This window comes from Fulmarus glacialis, unplaced genomic scaffold (genome assembly GCF_000690835.1).
Source record: "Fulmarus glacialis isolate BGI_N327 unplaced genomic scaffold, ASM69083v1 scaffold5309, whole genome shotgun sequence".
In the NCBI taxonomy this organism is placed as follows: Eukaryota; Metazoa; Chordata; class Aves; order Procellariiformes; family Procellariidae; genus Fulmarus; species Fulmarus glacialis.
In genome coordinates this window covers 16,954-34,576 of record NW_009235061.1, presented here as the reverse complement: position 1 = coordinate 34,576, position 17,623 = coordinate 16,954, and the positions used below count along the sequence as shown (strand labels likewise).

General features: G+C 36.8%; 1 protein-coding gene across 1 annotated transcript in view; it reads left to right on the top strand.

Moving 5' to 3' along the window:
* Positions 1-293: 293 nt before the first annotated feature.
* The window catches only part of PTPN2 (protein tyrosine phosphatase, non-receptor type 2), a gene marked incomplete at its 5' end in the record, with an annotated part of 32,312 nt that continues 14,982 nt past the window's right edge, over positions 294-17,623 (top strand). Inside the window, 5 exons of the mRNA XM_009585853.1 lie at positions 294-427; positions 2,970-3,060; positions 10,778-10,878; positions 11,523-11,621; positions 12,814-12,951. Of these exons, the coding sequence (XP_009584148.1) occupies positions 294-427; positions 2,970-3,060; positions 10,778-10,878; positions 11,523-11,621; positions 12,814-12,951 (563 nt within the window). The remainder of the gene's footprint in view (positions 428-2,969; positions 3,061-10,777; positions 10,879-11,522; positions 11,622-12,813; positions 12,952-17,623) is intronic.

Below are 17,623 nucleotides of genomic sequence, written 5' to 3'. Positions count from 1 at the left end.
GTTTTCCCCGCGGTTTCCAGGCAGAGTGGAAAGTTATACCTGATAATATCGATCCGGCTAAGGCTCGCCGTGGCCCCTGGGTTCGCGGCTCTGCCACTGAAACCGCTGCGCAGCGGTTCCTCAGGCACCCGCTCACCCTCGTCACCGCCTGCTACCGCTGCCTTCAGCTGCCTGGCGTCTGCAGGGGGCCTGCTCCATGATCTCCCAGAAAATATGCTACTTGCCCTTTTTCTCTAGGAACAATGAGATTGCTAATTTGCAACAGTAGTCTTTGGGTCAGTTCCATAAAACAGACTTTACGTATAAGCTTATAATACTAGAGCAGTTATTTGAGCCAGTATGTATTTTACAGTGCTCTTTCACAAATGAGGAAAAACAACCCAAAACGAAAGTTCTCTTTGCTAACTTTAAGTTGTGCTTTTTCTCTGTTAAATTAGCAGTGTATTTAATTTATGTGTGTTTCAAATACATTATCTCTAGACATGTATTGTGGAACTGACCTGTGGTTTGAATTTAACAGGGAATAGCCGAAATAAACTGTGCTAAGTTAATGAGATAAAAATGTGAGGGAAGAATTCTACAACCAGTATTTTTTATGAGGTAGAAAAGTACAGACACATTACATCTGGTATATCCAGATGTATTGGTATTACATCTGGTATACTCAGACTGAACAAGTTAGGTATCCCAAGTCATTTTAATATTATTTAGCTGTACTTGGAGAAGTAAATTGAAGAGAGAATTGTATATTGAGCTCTGCTAAACTTTGTATACGGATTTCCTAACTTTCTACAGATAGGCTGTAAAACATTTTTTAATAAAGTTTTTTGTATTAGAATTTTATATTTCCCCGATTTTGTAGATTTTGCAAATTCGGGTTTTTTTCAGGGTACATAACGCATTTGTTTTAAAACTAGAGAATATAGATCTGCTTAAAAACGTAATGAGAAAATAGCACAAACTTGTAGAAATACTCTAATTGCTGACTACTTGTTTTTACACTGTTTTTGTTTAGGAATTATGATGATAATGTTGTATAAAAAACATACATACTTGCCCTGAGAAGTGTAAGTTTCTCTGAAGAAAAAAAAGTTGGGTATTAGTTGGGTTTTTTAATTCTTCTTGCTGAGACCAGTTTTGTATATTTGCCCTTCAGTTCCATGAATTTGCCAAGACTTGTGCTAAAATCCTATGAAGCTTGGAATATTTATGCTGACTCCTGGAGCTCCTATCCAATCTGAATTAATGACTGAATCAATAATACTGATTTGCACTTTTCTTTGTCAATGCAAGTTTTTCTTGTGTAATATGCCTTATGTTACAGCTGGCATCTGGTTTGTTTCTCTGGTGTGTGATGGCTGGATCGTATGTGGGAAAACTGATTTTAGAACTAGCCATTAAACTTCCTCAGGTTTCATTCTTTTTAGCAACCCCCCCCATCACTGTAGAAGTGTTTCTAGCTGTTACAATGTTTCTTGACCAAATGACAGATCTGTTTCTGTGCACAGAGGATGCCAGTGTTTTTTAAAACAAAATATGTTGCATCCTGTTATGGAGTAGTACAAAATTTACATTTCATGGGAACATGGTTGTGAATGCCTGCCAGATGCATTTATTCAATGTGCATGTGGTTGCTCCCAAAGCTTTTAAGCCATATAAACTAAAGGAGAAGACAAGTTCCAGTGTGCTGTATCAAAATAAAAAAGCTGATTGTCTAACAGATCAGGAGATTTGTTAACATGTAGAGCATTGGTGCTTGACAGTTGCTGCTCCACATTGTGGTTTAGGTTCTTTACAGGTTAGCACTGCAGTCAAGTAATGTCACACACTAGATGCTAAAAAAATGGAGCTTCTTTACCGGTGTTAGATTTCCACTGAAGTAATTTTTGGTTGTGTTCATTGTCTAGGAATATATAGACTATTTAGGAAGTTTGAGAAGACAAAGAAGATAGTGGAAACATAGAGAAGACCAAAGAATGCTTAGTTGTAAAGAGAAGTTTAAATGCTCTTTGGGACATAATGATCACATGTAGCAGCAGCATCTGAAAACAAAAGGAGAATTCAAAATAAAATATTGTTAATTCTTTGTTGTACAAGATATCTGCTGAGATGGCATCAGTACAGAGATATAAAGAGAGAGTTCAGTTCATTGGAGGCTGCTCATCAATAGCACTTTACCTGTGTTTTCAGTTGTCTACATAAGGTAAATCTGTATATCTTAGTGAAGTTGTGGAAAAGATACACTCAGAGGCAAAAAATTAATAAAACTGAACAGAGTATGTGAACAAGCATGCTCCTTAAAATAGTGTGTAAATGAGTATGTTTGAGTATCTTCCAAATGCAGATTATTGAAAGGTTTGTATTAATGCCCAGGGAGAAGCAGGCTGTGATTTTACATTGATATTTGTGAGTCCAGAATTGTTCCTTCATATTGGGTCATGTTTAACTGCAGCTATATGGGTTGAACCGTCACACCACCGAGAATAATCTTGTGGCTGTTAATAGCAGCCATAAAATCATTAACTAGTTCAGTTACCTTTGTGGGGATTTACGCTGCCGGTTGGTGTAAAGGAGCTAGCAGTATACTGCTGTCAGTTCTGTCTATCTGAGTCTCATATTACTGTGGAGATAATGTGCAAGTCTGAGGTAAACTGTAAGCATAATAAATATCTGGGTTTTTTTTTCCCTTTGTTCCTGCTACATCAGTTGCTTACCAAATTGTGCTTATGTTAGTTTCGTGGTGTTAGCTGAGCGTGGGAACATCTAAATGGCAACAGCTTGGCCAAGAATGAGACACATGTTTTCTGAGTGAAAATAACACTAGGTGTAGTAAAGATTAATTTTAAAATGTTAATTATTAATACCCTTGATTAATGAATAAGCTGGAAAGTCTTACAATAGGATGTGTAGAACACTAACCTTAATCAGCTTATTGGCTATAAGTAAATTGCATTTTTTGTCTTCTAAAGGAAATTCGACATAAATCCAGTGACTACCCTCATAGAGTTGCAAAATATCCAGAAAACAGAAATCGAAACAGATACAGAGATGTTAGTCCATGTAAGTATCTTTTCTGTAATTATTGCAGTAAACTTCCTAGATTTTTTACTTACCCATTTTACTTTTAAATACTGTAGCTAATAAATCATGGTCATTGTACGTTTTGTATTTTGTTAATATCTGTAGGCATGTATGCTATGATAAATGTGGTTTTTGTAACACATACACAAATGCGTATAACGGAAGGGAGGAAAGTTTGCGGGTTAAACTCATTGTGCTGAATGGAGAATGAGAGATGATTGCAAATCATAGTTATTAGTATATAGGTAAACGTGAGCTGCAGAGTAGTATTTTAAAGATATTTTTCTCGTAAGAAAATTATTTGTTTAATAGTGCTTTATCTGTCATAAAAAACCCAACATCTACTGAGCACAGAAATTAAGTTAATAAACCTTGACTAACACAAACAGTTTTCTTCTGGGCAAAGTGATTCTGCACATTTATAAGATTGGGGGATAAATGCCACCTGGTTTCTACTGTTGCTTTAAAAAATACTTGAGATTTTGTTATTTTTATCTGTTTGGAAGAATGTATGTATGAAGTTGTTCTTTAATTTTCTCAATGCAAGTAGATAGGGTATGAAGTACTTTGTATTTTACTAACTGCCATAAAATGGTCTTTGTGACATAATAGTCTTAATCTCCGATGAAGATAATTTTTTTTTTTACCAGCTTCTTTGTTACTGAAGTGTTGTGGACTTTTTTCAACCACATTTACTTTAGAAACTTTAATCCAAAATCATTATAAAAAGGCATGTGAACAAAAGATTACCAATATGTAATTATAGCTGGAGAAAGCTATTGTAAATCACTTTCAAAAGGACTAGGAAAAAGATTTAGTACGGTCTTAATTTTTCTACAAAATATTGAAGTTGGAACAGGTTTAATGTTTGTGTGTTCTTTAGTACGACGTTTCCCAGAGCACCAAAGGCTCATAAAAGTCTTCTCTTGTTACTGGATCTGGAATTTTTGAAGGATTACTGGCTGTTTGTTTGAGAGCCTAATCTGAATACCTATTGTAAGATTCGGAGAAGTGCTGAACTCCTTGTTTCCAGTTCAAAGTTGTGGTAACAGCATGTGCATAGCGCTTCTCAAAATTACGTGGAAAGGGTCTCGGATTCAGTCATGCTGGTCAGAATCAGCGCTGCGTGCTGCTCATTAGAGTGCTGCCAGAATGCTAACTTGCACAGTGTATTCACACCAAATGGATCCGGTCTGGCTTAGTGCTGAATCTCAATACTGCACTCTGATGAAACTGAACTTAAGAGTTCAGTGCACAGCCTCTTTGCTGGGTCTGCATGGCATTCCCCAGTGTGGTCTACTTGAGAAATGTACGGCTCTGAAGAAGATACCTCAAGTTAGTCGAGGCTTACTAACTTCTGCTGTATGCTCAGCAAAGGGAGATAGGCCTCTGCTGGACCTTTGTTGATCTCCACGGAGGTACTTATGTGTCCCAGGTTTGCTGTCCTGTTACAGCACAACATTAGCATCTTACTGGTGGTAAAGTAGATCATGTTTTATTCACTTTCTGTTTCATACCTAAATTGGGATGGGGGTTGTAAGAAGAGAACGCAGGAAATTGGATTTGAGCCCATGAGACCCAAGTTCTGTTCCTGGGTCCAATATCCTGCGCAAATTCTGTGGCAGAAGCTGTATTCAGGCATTTAACATTTCTCCCATCCATGGATTTCATTTCTTAGGCACTACTGCAAAGAGAATGGCAGCTTACCTTCAACATATTTGTGGTTTTTCTTTCTTTTTAAAAAGAATGTTTCTGAAATAAATAAATAAAAAGACATTGTGTTATTTAAGTAGTATCTAATAATGCCAGCAATAACATCTTAGAGGTGGGACTTGTATTCATCTCCTGTAGTTTCCTGGAGCTCAAGATTTTCCTTAATCATTACATGCCTTTTGCAATAGTGAAGAGCACCGAATACCACTGCCCTGGTCATGACAAAGCTTGCTTCTGAAACGCTCGTTTAGCCAGGAGGAAATTAATTATGTGATTAATCCCTGGACCCTCTGCGAGAGCAGAGAGAGACGGTTAGATAAAATCTAGTCTTGAAGTAGTAGTTGGGCTCAGGAAGGGGTTAGAGTCATTACATGCTAGTTGACATGAATTATGACATGATGACTGAACTAAGTGACGAATGTTATGAAGCATGTCTCAGTTTTTAGCATTTATGAAAGGAAGGAGGCTTGAATTGGGCCACCAAGATAGCCTGCAGAACTGGGCAGTAGGAGCAAGGCTGTATGAGGAGAACAGAGCAAAACACTAAAACACTGTGTTTGAACTAGTTCCTGTTGACATCTTTGTGTTTTCAAATATGACTTATAATTGTTTCTGTAATGATGGTGAGGGCTGGGAGGAGAAAGAGACCTGGAAGGGAATATATGATAAATAACGTTCCAAGATAGCAGTACCTAAATTTCAAAGCAGCTGGGGTAATAGTTGTGCGGTTTGGTCACTGTGGTGAACACATCTAATCATGGCGCCTGTATGCAAGGAACTGGCATTGCAGAAATGGAAGGTGACTCAGTCTTACACAATCTTAACATCTCGGTCCTTCACTTTGCAAATTTTACTGCTCTTTAACAGTGTTTAAATGAAAAACAGGTGATAATATTCTCTGATAGTCAAAGGCCTTCAGAACTAGCAGTTAAACTCTTAAGATCTAGCTACTTAAACATATTGTAAGACATAAGACATAATTTGATGAAAATGTTTTATTTTTCCATAGCAGTGAGAAAATGGTTTGTTAATCTACATAGCGGCCAAACCAGTTTAAAATCTGAGGTGGTATGTCTGCAAGAGGAAATGCAAAGATTATTCTGTCTTACGGAAAAGATGTCAATTACAAGTGCAGGAAAAAATGCTTTGGGTTGGTTTGCCCCACTTCTACCATAATATGCAGGACACACAAACGGAAACCGATTTGTGTCTGTTACATACATTTCTAGGTAAAAGTTGATTTCTGTTAGCTGGGAAAGGCTAATTATCTTTGCCCATTACAGCTGAGTTTCATTGTCTCCAGTTTCATAAATGTTTTTGTTAGTGTCCAGTTTTGTAAAGAGCTATGGTGTGTATAAGTTTGGTTGGGTAATAGCCCTCAAGACTTATTGCCTAGCCAAAAAAAATAGCAGTCTAGCAGTTTGGTATTAGTCTAGAATAGGGAGAGGAATATTTTGGCCATGTAGTAGTATTGAAACAGGAAGTTAATCTGAAATAGGTTTGGTTTGACAGCCAGTCATTTCCTGACAGATGAAACCATTTCTCAGAAAACATTGTTAAGAGGAAAATAACTTGTGAGGTTATTATTCTTCATTGATAACTTTAATGAAACTCTAAGATTTCTGTTATTACTTTCCTTCTGAATCTTACCCTCAGTTGATATCAGAGGAGTTTAGTGTCTCAGATTGACTGTAAACACCTTTAGAGATCTGCTTACTGTGTTCCCAGATTCAGAGGCAAGAAGGAAATCCCCGTGGCAAAATTGGCAGGATTTTTTTTTTTTCTTTTGCTTTTGGAGGGTAGATGAGGGTTTACGCAGTTTTATCTTTAGCCTTCCTTTGTAATGTGTGTAGGTCATCTGAACATTTTTGCCTGGTAGATCATGTTGCTGTTGGAGGGTCTTGAGAGGTAGCGATGTCTCTTGTTTTCTTCCTGTGGCCATTAGTAGTCTCTGTGTTGGACCTTTCAACCATAGGCTTACAGTTGTCATAGAGTATATACCAGGGAGAGAGGAATGTGAAGAGTGTTGTGCTTTACAGGGAACAGGATTGGAGCTGTGCATGCACCTAGTGCTGATTAATTATGATTGCAAAAATGTTCCCTTTCTGTCCTGTGTTCTGAGTGTATGTGCTGAGAACAGGGAGATGATCTGTCCAAAATAAGCCTACTGCACTTCTTGTTCATATTAGGAGCTGATATTGATGATTTTTATGACGTTATCTAATAATTCTCTAAACCATCTTTTTACCAGAAACATGGTGTAAATAAACTCAACATGCTGCTTTTGGAGATACTTCTTTCTTTGGGGTTGGGGAAGAGGGGAATTTTATAGTACATACTGATGTAAACTTTATTGTATCTTAGGGTTTTTTTGCAGTCCTGCTTAAAAGTGTAAGGATCCTGTGCAGTAGTTATGCATATATTTCAGTAGGAATACATTTCAGTTATGAGCTAGGCCATGATTGATATGATGTCATTCATTGCGTACAACCGGTGATAGGGTGGGAAAAGTCACTTTGCCTTTCCTTTGCCTTAGGCTACCTCTGAAACTTGAGCTGTAAGTCTAGTGACAGAGTATTGTAATTTGAATAATTTAGCAGCTCAGGTAGACTAGATTTAGATTACTGAAATGAAGCGGATTTGCTGGTAGGTGGGAAAGGGTCGGACTGGGTCATTGGGATGGCTTATGGCTACATGTTTTATTTATGGCTTTCTTTAATCCACTAAGCAGCATTTCACCCTCCTTTGTTTTTAATAGCTCTATAATTGGGGAGCCAGAGACATCTCTTGGATAAAAGATAATTTTTAAGTTATACAGTGGTTTCACTTCTAGAAACACAGTTGTTTTCAAATAAAAACCTTTAATTAACCAACGGCAAGAACTGTATGATGTAAAATGCTAAATGTTTTGTATCTGGGTCATTTTCTTTTTAGCAAGGAGTGGGCAAATCGATGTGTAATGTGAAATCTTGGCCTTATTTGAGACATGGGGAGTGTTGTCACTGATATCAGTGGGACAGGGTTTCACTTGAAGTGGATAATAAGAATTGCTTATCTCAGACAGGGTCGTTCTGGGAGTAGTTTTCTTAGTGCAGGAGCCAGAATGAGAAGCATTTTTAAGGTTTCCACTTCCTTTTCAGGCTTCATAGTTTGTTGAAATAGGGGAATTAGCACTTCAGAAAATGAGTACTATATTTTCCCTGTTGTGGGCATGGCAACACTGAAGATAAATCTTTAAGATAAGATTTAAGATAGGTTTATCATTCATATAAATCTAAAATACTTTGTAACTGGAAATGATTTACATATGGGAAATACGTTACATCTAACTCACTGTCCAAAGTTGGCCTGCTTCATCTAATTCAGAACAGCAAGCCAGGGCTTGAATGAGGTTTCTAGGTCATTGTGTCCTTTAGGAAACTTTTCCCTTGAAAGAAGGGAAATCAATATATTGTAGTGCCTTTCTTTGTCCTGTGGAGTGTATGCCAGTGTATTTGTAGGATTGCTTCTGTTTTAGTTGGGGAGGAGGAGGGAGGCTCTCTGTGCATAGAATTAGTTGTTAAAGGGGCTTTTAAAAAAAACTTTCAGAATTTTATTTGTCATGTTCACAAAGCATAATTTATAAGAAGGAAAAAATAAGCCTGGAAATGTGTGTAAAGATTACAGTAGGAAACCTCATTAGTGCTTCGGCAGTTATCTCCTACTGGCAGCAGTACAGCAGCTGCTGCTGGGTGATTAAACTGTTAACAGTGCTTGCTGACGTCATCTTTCCGAGAACACTAGTACTGGTATGTGTGATTTACTATAACAAGATCTTAAGTTTTTCCTGTTGGCAAATGACATGTAATATTTACAAAGGTCTTGGTTTCTCTCCAGTAGAAACATTTCAGATAAAGTGATACGTGAAAGGAAAAAGTAACACCTTCCTGTCCAGACAAAGTAATATAAGGAGATATATTTCACTTTTAAATGCACGTGTCTTAATTTTACTGTGTCTTGGCTTTGATAATATTTTTTTCTTCATAAAGATGTATCATAAATTGTTTTAAGACTCCTGAAAGTCAAGATGTGTTGCCTTACAGCTGGAATGCTAATGAAAACAAACTAAACCAGTAACTTTCTCATACTTTTGCATTAAAAGTAGATTTTCAGCATATTTCTGTTCTCTGCATGTTTGTATGTGACTGCGTATAAAAGCTAGCAGCTAAAGGAGGTAGAATGACAACCCCAAATCTCAGTCCTTCAGAAAAAAAAGAGTAGTAATTTAATGTTGACTTCTTTCCTTGAATCCAGCAAGATATTCTTTGACAGTTGCCAATAGCAGATAGATGAGGGAGAGTGTAAAAGCAGATCAAGTAAATGTACTTTTCCCAGGTTTCCAAACATATGAAAAGTATTTATAAAATCATACCAGCGGTCCATAGAACAAGAATCTAATTCATTAAATACTACTTGATTCCCATCAGCTTTTTACCTGTTTGGGGTCATATTCATGGATTTTGTTGATAAGCCTTGTGCTGTATAGACTGGGTGTGATATAGGGACTTAATCTCAGTTCAGCTATCATAGCTGTGCTGGATGTGATACTTGGTAGTTGCTCATGTCAAAACTCATGGATTTTGTGCATTTCCCAAGATGCTTCTCAAAAGGAAGTTAACCTTCTGGTGCAGAGATGGGAGAGGGAAAACTGGGCTGACATTTTAACAGCTGCTGTGCCATCAGTCTGCACCCCGAATGAGTTTTGTGGGTTAGACCCAGAAAGGTGGGTGAACGTAGGTTAAAAACTGGCATTGCACCGTAATTCACTCTCAGCTCTGTCAGTTTCTTTATGGAACCTCTTCCTGAAATGTGTTGAAGTCTCTGAAATTAATTTTAGTTGCTGTTTTTTATTTACTCTTCGCATAAACAGTCTGTCTAGGCAGTTGAGCTTCAGGAGGTTTGCAGTCAGTTGGATCTCATTTCCTGGCAGGCAGTTGTGTTCAAATTTTATGCTAAAAATGTTGTTTATTTAGTACAGTTCTAATAAGTGCCTGAAGGATTACTTACTGTGAACAAGTCTGATTGCCTAAATGTCTCCTAGAGGGTGATAAATCAGAACTAAAAGGTTCTAGGAACAGCCATAGTGTCTTTTTATTATGCAGTGTTTTAGTACAAAAGTCTGATAATCTTTCTCATATTAATGTTAGAATTTTAAACAGAGTCCTTTGCTTGCCTCTGCTATAAATGGGGGAATCTTCTGTCTTGCCTGTGTAATCATGAGAGACTGAAACTGTGTAATTAATTAGGCTTTGTTTAATTGGAAGATTTGTTAAATAGGTACATTTTTGCATGTGCCCCTTCTTTAGTATTTTTAATTTGTATAGTATTAAACAATAAATTACAGGGAAAATTAAAGTGATCAAAGATTGGTTTGAATTATTGCAGTTAAAGTGATCAAAGATTGGTTTGAATTATTGCAAGTAGATTTTTTTTTTTTTTTTTTTTAAGCTGTGTGAGTTTAATGTTATGATTCTACCTCAACCTATGAAACTTCAGTTCTCCAAAAATCTTGGAATTCTGAACTTAAAAGGAAACCATGCAGTGGAGTGATCTGGTGTGATAGGACAGAGTGCTGCCTGGTGTGGGTTGTGGTGCTGTTGTATTAAGGAAATGCAACTGTTGAGGGATGGCTGTGAGCATCTTTTGGCATGTGAGGGAGGGTTGTTTTGTTTGGTTGTTTTTTAAAGAAAACTGGGTATTCCAGTTTTCTGAGCTGCTTCTATTAATAGCTGCCTGAAATTACTCTGATGGAATGCTGAGGGGAGAATGAGAAGGGCAGTTGTCAAAGTTACATGAGAAATTAGTTTCACGTATATTTGTAGTTTGCCGTTTGGTTAGTACTGCAGAATTTATTTCTGATTGCTTGTCAGACCTAAACTTGCCTGTTAGAGAGTATTCATCAAGATGGATGCATCATTAATTCTTAATTTTCTTTGAATTTTAGATGACCATAGTCGTGTAAAATTGCAGAACGCTGAGAATGACTATATCAATGCCAGCCAAGTGGTCATAGAAGAAGCCCAGAGATACTATATTTTAACACAGGTAAGTAGTACCAATTACTAGGTTATTACAGGAATTGAGAATCTGGGAGAGGGGGATTTGTACAGTCGTAATTTGTATTTGGATGGTTCCTTGTCTCAGAGTTACAAATATCTCGTACTAACTGCCTGTTTGATCTAGTTGTGAACACATTATTTTATATTTTAAGAAAAAGCTAAAGGGAATATTTAAGTATGAATAGTTTACTGCATGTAAAGCTTTTCAAATATTTCTTGCTCTTTTCTTCAGTTCTTTTGGAAATAGGTTGCAACAATACTTTTACCCCTTATTTCATCTTCTACCTTCTGAGCATGCCCACAGTAGCTTTTCTTCTAATGGCACAATAGAATTGATGCCTGAACTGAAACATCCCTTCCCTGAGTTCTTACTGTTTTGTTGTTTGTTTTTCTGTTTTTTTGGGTTTTGTGGGGGTTTTTTTGTTTTGTTTTTTTTTTAACTTTTAAGTACTGGAATGATCTGTGCAGCGTGGTTACTTTCTTGCCTGTCATTTCTATTATTCTATTAATAATTTGTTTAAACTTTTCAGAGGAAGAGTTTTCCTGTTTCACACAGTGAACTATTGACTGTGTTCAAACACTGCTTTGCCTATACATTCTCCCACCCGTTTTTTTTTCTTTACTACACAGGGTCCACTACCTAATACATGTTGTCATTTTTGGCTAATGGTATGGCAACAACAAACCAAAGCAGTTGTCATGCTGAACAGAATTGTCGAAAAAGAATCGGTAAGTAATATTAGGCCTAAAGTTGTAAAGTAAGCCACATAATTTTAATACAGTTGAACAATGTTTGATTGGTATGTTAAAAGAACTAACAGACTTTCTCACTGGTGTACAGCATAACATGTATTTAATATAACATTAAAGTGATGGAGATAGAAAAAATTCAGTTTGGTGAAAACAGCATCTAATAAATATACATCCAGAAGGGTGAAAGTAACATCCTGAGAAAGGAGGATGTACAGATAGAAATAAGATGGAGTAGAAGCAGTGTAAGATGCTCTAGAACAAAATGGAAGGTGGGAAAACAAGTTTGAATTAAAGTATCTTTATATTATTTCTTCTAAATCTAACAGAGTAGTATATTTGTTATATAGTGATCTTAATTGTTTGTAACAGTGAAGACAAGCTGCTGCCCAGCAACTGTCAAACTGGTCTAGTTCTAGTACAAAAAGCTTATACCACCACCAGCTGGTGGTATACATGCAGAATACACAGAATCTTCTGTTATGATGTTTTTCTGCTAATGTGCTTAAAACCACTGTGGATTTTGGTTATAAATGCATGTCATTTGAGGTTTATGGTTTTTCTTCAGAGTAGATTTGTTAGGGAAAAAGATTTGACTACTCCATTAAAAAGTCGCTTATTTTCTTATGCAAAAATTTTCCTACAGAAAGTTCGAGTGCAGGGCAAGAGGAATAAAGGACAAGGGACAGTTTTGCATTGTTTTGTTAGTTCATTCTTTTGTTTCACTAGAATCTTCCAGTAGACAGCAAACCTTGGGAAAACTGGATGTGTTACAACAGTTATGTAAATGTGCAGGTGTGCACATCAGAAATGGAGGGGGGGAATGTTGTTGAAAGAGCTGAGTAAAGATCTCTGTTCACTGTAGAGAACTAGAGGGGGGAGAGGCAGAAGGGTTAAGGTATATCTCAAAACATGCTAGCCCTGCGATGAAAGAAAGCATAAACAGATAAAGATGGAATGCATAATAGCCATTGAAACAGTTGTAGTAACTTGGCTGTAAACGTTATGGACTTTGAGAATTCTTCAAACTGGGAGCAGATACTTGAGTCTACTATGTTGAATAGTGGGGTCTCAGAATCTGTTCATGCAAAGCCCAAGATACTAGGATACTTAACCAGAATTTTCTTTTCTTTTCTTCTTTTTTTCTCCTTTTTTAAAAAAAATAAATTAGGTGAAGTGTGCACAATACTGGCCAACAAAAGAAGAGGAAGTTATGACATTCAGTGAAACAGGTTTCCGTGTGAGGCTAGTATCTGAAGACGTCAAATCCTATTACACAGTACATCTACTGCAATTAGAAAATATCAACGTAAGCTTTTCTCAGTCTGTATAGCTCATATTCCTGGGCTTAAGTATATAATGAAAACCATTTAGCATATTGTCACTAGAGATTTGATTAAGCTTGTACACTGAAAATTTTACTGCACTTTGCTTCTTATAATGTTGAAGATGTATGTGTGGCATAGAAGCAAGTGAGTTAGAGCTGAATTAATCTATACATTAAAAGAGATAACAGCTTCAGCATTTTTATACTTACATTTTCCATTTGGCAGTACCTTAACATGCTGAATTGTAATTGATGGTAGTGGCGATTCTAAGAGGACCTGTAAGAAATACCCTAAAAGGAGGCACCTAGGAGTTGAAATTTCTGATTTCTTTTGAATATCAGAAATCAGACTCTAATTACTGTTTTTTAATGGAATTTTAGTTTTCCGTATAATTCAGTCCAGCTGTCTAAGTTTTTTGGGGGAGGGGCGATTACCACCTGTAGATAGGTAACTTTATCTCCTCTTGCTTACCTCCCCTTTTGCTCCACAGGACCAACCATCCTTTTCTCTTAAAAGTTAAGCACTTTGACAATTTAATCAAGTTAAGCTCAAAAAAATTGTTCCTGGCCTGAGCTTGGGTTGGAATTTGCTGCTTCTGTTTCAGAGCTGAAGACAGGATTGAAGAGCTTGTCTGTTTGTTCCAGCTATGTCTTGTAAGATATTCTCTCTCCCTATGAACCTTGCCTTATATTAAATGAAAGTGCTAGTATGGCAAGTTTTATTCAAGGTTGTCTTGTCAGTGGATTTGGGAAAGGAAAGCTTGAAGATGTTCCTTTGCATGTTGTTTTATACAACTAAACATTGATATGTTTGGTCAAAATTATTTGAATTTATAGTAATTATTAATGTTACTTCGAGACAATGTTTGTTAATTCGAAACCTCCCTCACGAGATCAACATGATAAAACTTGGCATGTTGTTCCTTGATCTATTCAATGTAAGAAGAGCTTTATGAAATTCCATCCTACTGACCTGAAGAATTTCTGTTCAGTTGTTTGTTTATTGACAGCAAAGGTCAAGAGAATAGGAGTAGTGCTTGCAAGCTAGAGCCTGAGAAAGAATAACTTTCCTTTTTGGAAAACTGAGGCAAGTTTTCCTAACTACTGAAAAGGCTTTTTCATGGAATTGTCTGGCTGTCGTAGGTCCCTAATCTTAAACTTCCTATTTTCAAAGGATGCAGTTTTCATGATACGTGTATGTTTGGACACAACATTAGCTGGAAAATGCAGAAATCCCTTGAGGAACAGCACAACGTATACTATAGTAGACTTTTGAGTTGGAGCTATTGAGCACTTAAATTTCTGGGTTTGCTTTGGACTGGTAATGCAGGCCCATCAGTGCTGTACAGAGTTTCTTGTATGTCATGTAACTCAGTTTCACAAATACTTCGCAAACTTACTGCCCTAGCACTCCCATAAGGCTCCACAAATACCAACTCCAAAGAATATTTTTTATATAAAACCGCTACAAGAAGTAGAATGTACTTGGTTACTGAAACAGAAAAACTACATATTTCTAGAATAACACTGCGAATGTTAAGTGCAGCCTTCTGTAAGAATTTGATAATTATAGCATAAAACTTGTGGGAACTGAGAATTCACATTAACTTGAAATGTGAGCTTAACTATGTTTATATGAGTTATTCTGGAGGGGACTTTGGTGGAGGCAGACTAATAAGACATTTAGCCAGTTGACACCTGGAATATAAGATGACTCACAAACAAAATATACTCTGAATTCCAAGAATACTTAAGAAATTTTAGTATTTCCTTGAAAACAGAGAGAACTAGAATTGTCTTTATAATACAACCATTCTGAACTCAAGTAAATTTGTGTTACTGCAACAAATCTCTCTAATACATAAGCAAAATACATATGTCTGAAGAGTAAAGTTGTAGTAAAAAAAAAAAGTAAAATTGTTTAATGTTCTTACCAATGAAACAACCTCTGAATATTTGTTTGGTTTTGTTGGTGGTGTTTTTGTTTTGTTTTGCTAAAGAGCAGTTAGAAGTACCAGTGGGGTTTGGGGAGGGGGGCAATGTTTGGTTTTTAGGATTCTACCAAGGCATTTGGTGGTTTGATTTGTTTATATCTGTTCTAGGCAAACATTTGTTTTTGCTGTTGTGGCTAGTGTAGTCCAATAAAGCTTTGGAAAGGAGGTGGTGTTTATTGGTATCTTTCCAAAAGTTTTGAAAATGTTTCTAGTGTGCTTTGTCTTGCTGTTGCTTATTGTGGCACTTCCTTATTTTTTGCCTGACCCAGTCTGCATTTTAGAATATAGAAATTTGAAGCTGCCTTTCCACCATGGTTCATGGTGTATCCTCCATCGTTTTGTTGGTGTTAATTGTCAGCTCTTCTGAAAGTTGACTGCTGCTTTCTGCTGTAATTGCTCAGGTTCAGAACTCTCCTTGAGGAAAGACTGACTGTGAAGGCTTCCACAAACCCTTGCCTCTGTTGGAAAATGAGAGTAGAAGGAAAATGCTGTGCTCATGTTAAAAATTCATAATCATTTATGTGTGAAGCTATTGCGTGTTTGTGATTTGAAGCAGTCTTCCAGTATACTGGAGAAGTGATAGTTAGGTGTTTACAAGAGCCTTTTGTTCAATCTGTAAAATAACCTTATTGGATGGTGTTGCCAAGTTTTGTGATGATATTATGGGAGAATTGTTAGACGCTGACAGCTAACTTCTGGAAGACTCCACCTTGTGTTTAATATGGTTTTTTTATATTATTCTTTATTGCTGTTTTTAGCTTTCCTTGTCACAAGTATAAATACTGGTCTTCAGAGAAAGAAAACCTGTGTTTTCAATAATTTCTGGTGTCGCAACCCAGATAGCTTGGAGAAGGATATAGTGTGACACATAATGAATGCTTATAAGCAAAACCCCACTAGCTTGGTGCTGGGGAATTCAAGGAAGCTATGGGAGGGCAAATGAGCATTGGTACTTGAGTGAAACCAGGGATTGACTGGGTGAGGAAATGGAGCAGGGAAAGGAATTGAAATTGCTGGAGGAGCCTTGATGAATGTATCTCAGACTGGGTTCCTAGAAATAAGAATAAAGCAGCTGAAGGAGAGGTTTGCAAAGAAAATATTTGCTGGAGGAGAAAGGACTAGAAGAAATGAACTAGATTGGATGTGACACTGGTGGTATGATACTTTAGAGTAAGGTCCATTAATAAACCCCAAGTGGAATCTTGAGTCCTCTGCAAATAGCAAATATTTGGAAAAACCCATTAGCAAAATGGATTCTCAACTTAATGCCAAGTCTCTGTGTGGCCATTGCTGTCAGATGAAGGTGACGCAAGACTCCTTAGTGGCCCTCACTGTCTGATCCAGTGGATGAACCAGAAAGTGCCAGTGTAATTCAAGAGGGTAAGATTTGCTTTGCTGCTAGTTTCCAATGTCCAAAATTCTAAATCTACTGAGAAGATACTTTGTTTATGGAGGCAAGCAATGTAATGGCAGGTGATGTTCTGGGATCTTGTGGTATCTTTGTATATGGATGTGTATGTAATTGCTATAGTGTTTTGAAGGGATTTCTGAAACATGGCAAACATTTGCTTTTAAACTTGTGGGGCATCCTTATATCACTTTGACAAACTGCAACAGGTATTAATTTTGGTCTTCATGACCACAGAAACAATACTGAGGTGTCTTAACAGGAAAGGAGAACCCAGACTCACTTGAATGTCAAGTGTTTTGCAGACTCAATACCTATTACCATGTTGACTTACAGGATATGCACTAGTTATTAAAAAAAATCCGGAATGCTTGTGAGGATTATTTGGCTCCATTATCTTCACTGCGATTTTTATGTACATTTTGAAAACCATTTTGCCAAGCATTAGAATGAACAAATAGAAGAGAAGGTGGTAAAAGTTGATTTAAGATTTTGAATTTCAGTGCTTAGGATATTGCCCTTACAGCTTGCCTTCTCATTTTTATATGATCAAATTAGTTGTTAATGCACTTAAGGCATGATCGCTAAATACAGGACCACTATGAGGTTGCAGGTGTATTTTACGCCTTCATACAGTAGACTATTTCAGTAGCCCTTAAACTATGAAATTAAGGCTTTTATAAGGAGTGTGTGGGATTTGACAGACTAGCATTTTTCTGTCTTCACCTGTTTTACTTGATGCTGAAGGTGTCAAATTCCTTTGAGCATTTTGGTAATACTTTATTCATGTTCATTCTCCCAGGTGACTAAACAACGTAAAGTTATTCTAAGATTTTTGTACCCTTTTGTTTTGAGTGATTGGATAGTCACTGTAAAAAGGTTATGACAAGGCTTGTTTTGATGAAAGTTAGTCTAATGGCATTATGTTATTTTTCTGCTCAAGTCCTAGTGTGGATGTCTACTTGTAACCTTGTGGTTTGATCATCCTTTGATTATGCTCTTAGTGTTGCCAGCAGTTAGTGGAGAACTGCACAGCGTGGTGATAACTTTCTGAGTTTTAGCTATGTTGGTTATTTACTGAAAGCTTATCCCAGTAGTTCGTGAAACTTTTGCTAGAATGCTTTGACACATTTTCTTGAAAAGTTGTTTGTTTAAAAGTTGTCCTGTGATTATTCAAGGATTTTTAAATTTTTTTTTTTTCGGTAGCTAGTCGTAGGGAATACATCTTGGAAGAATATGTTGCGGTTACCAT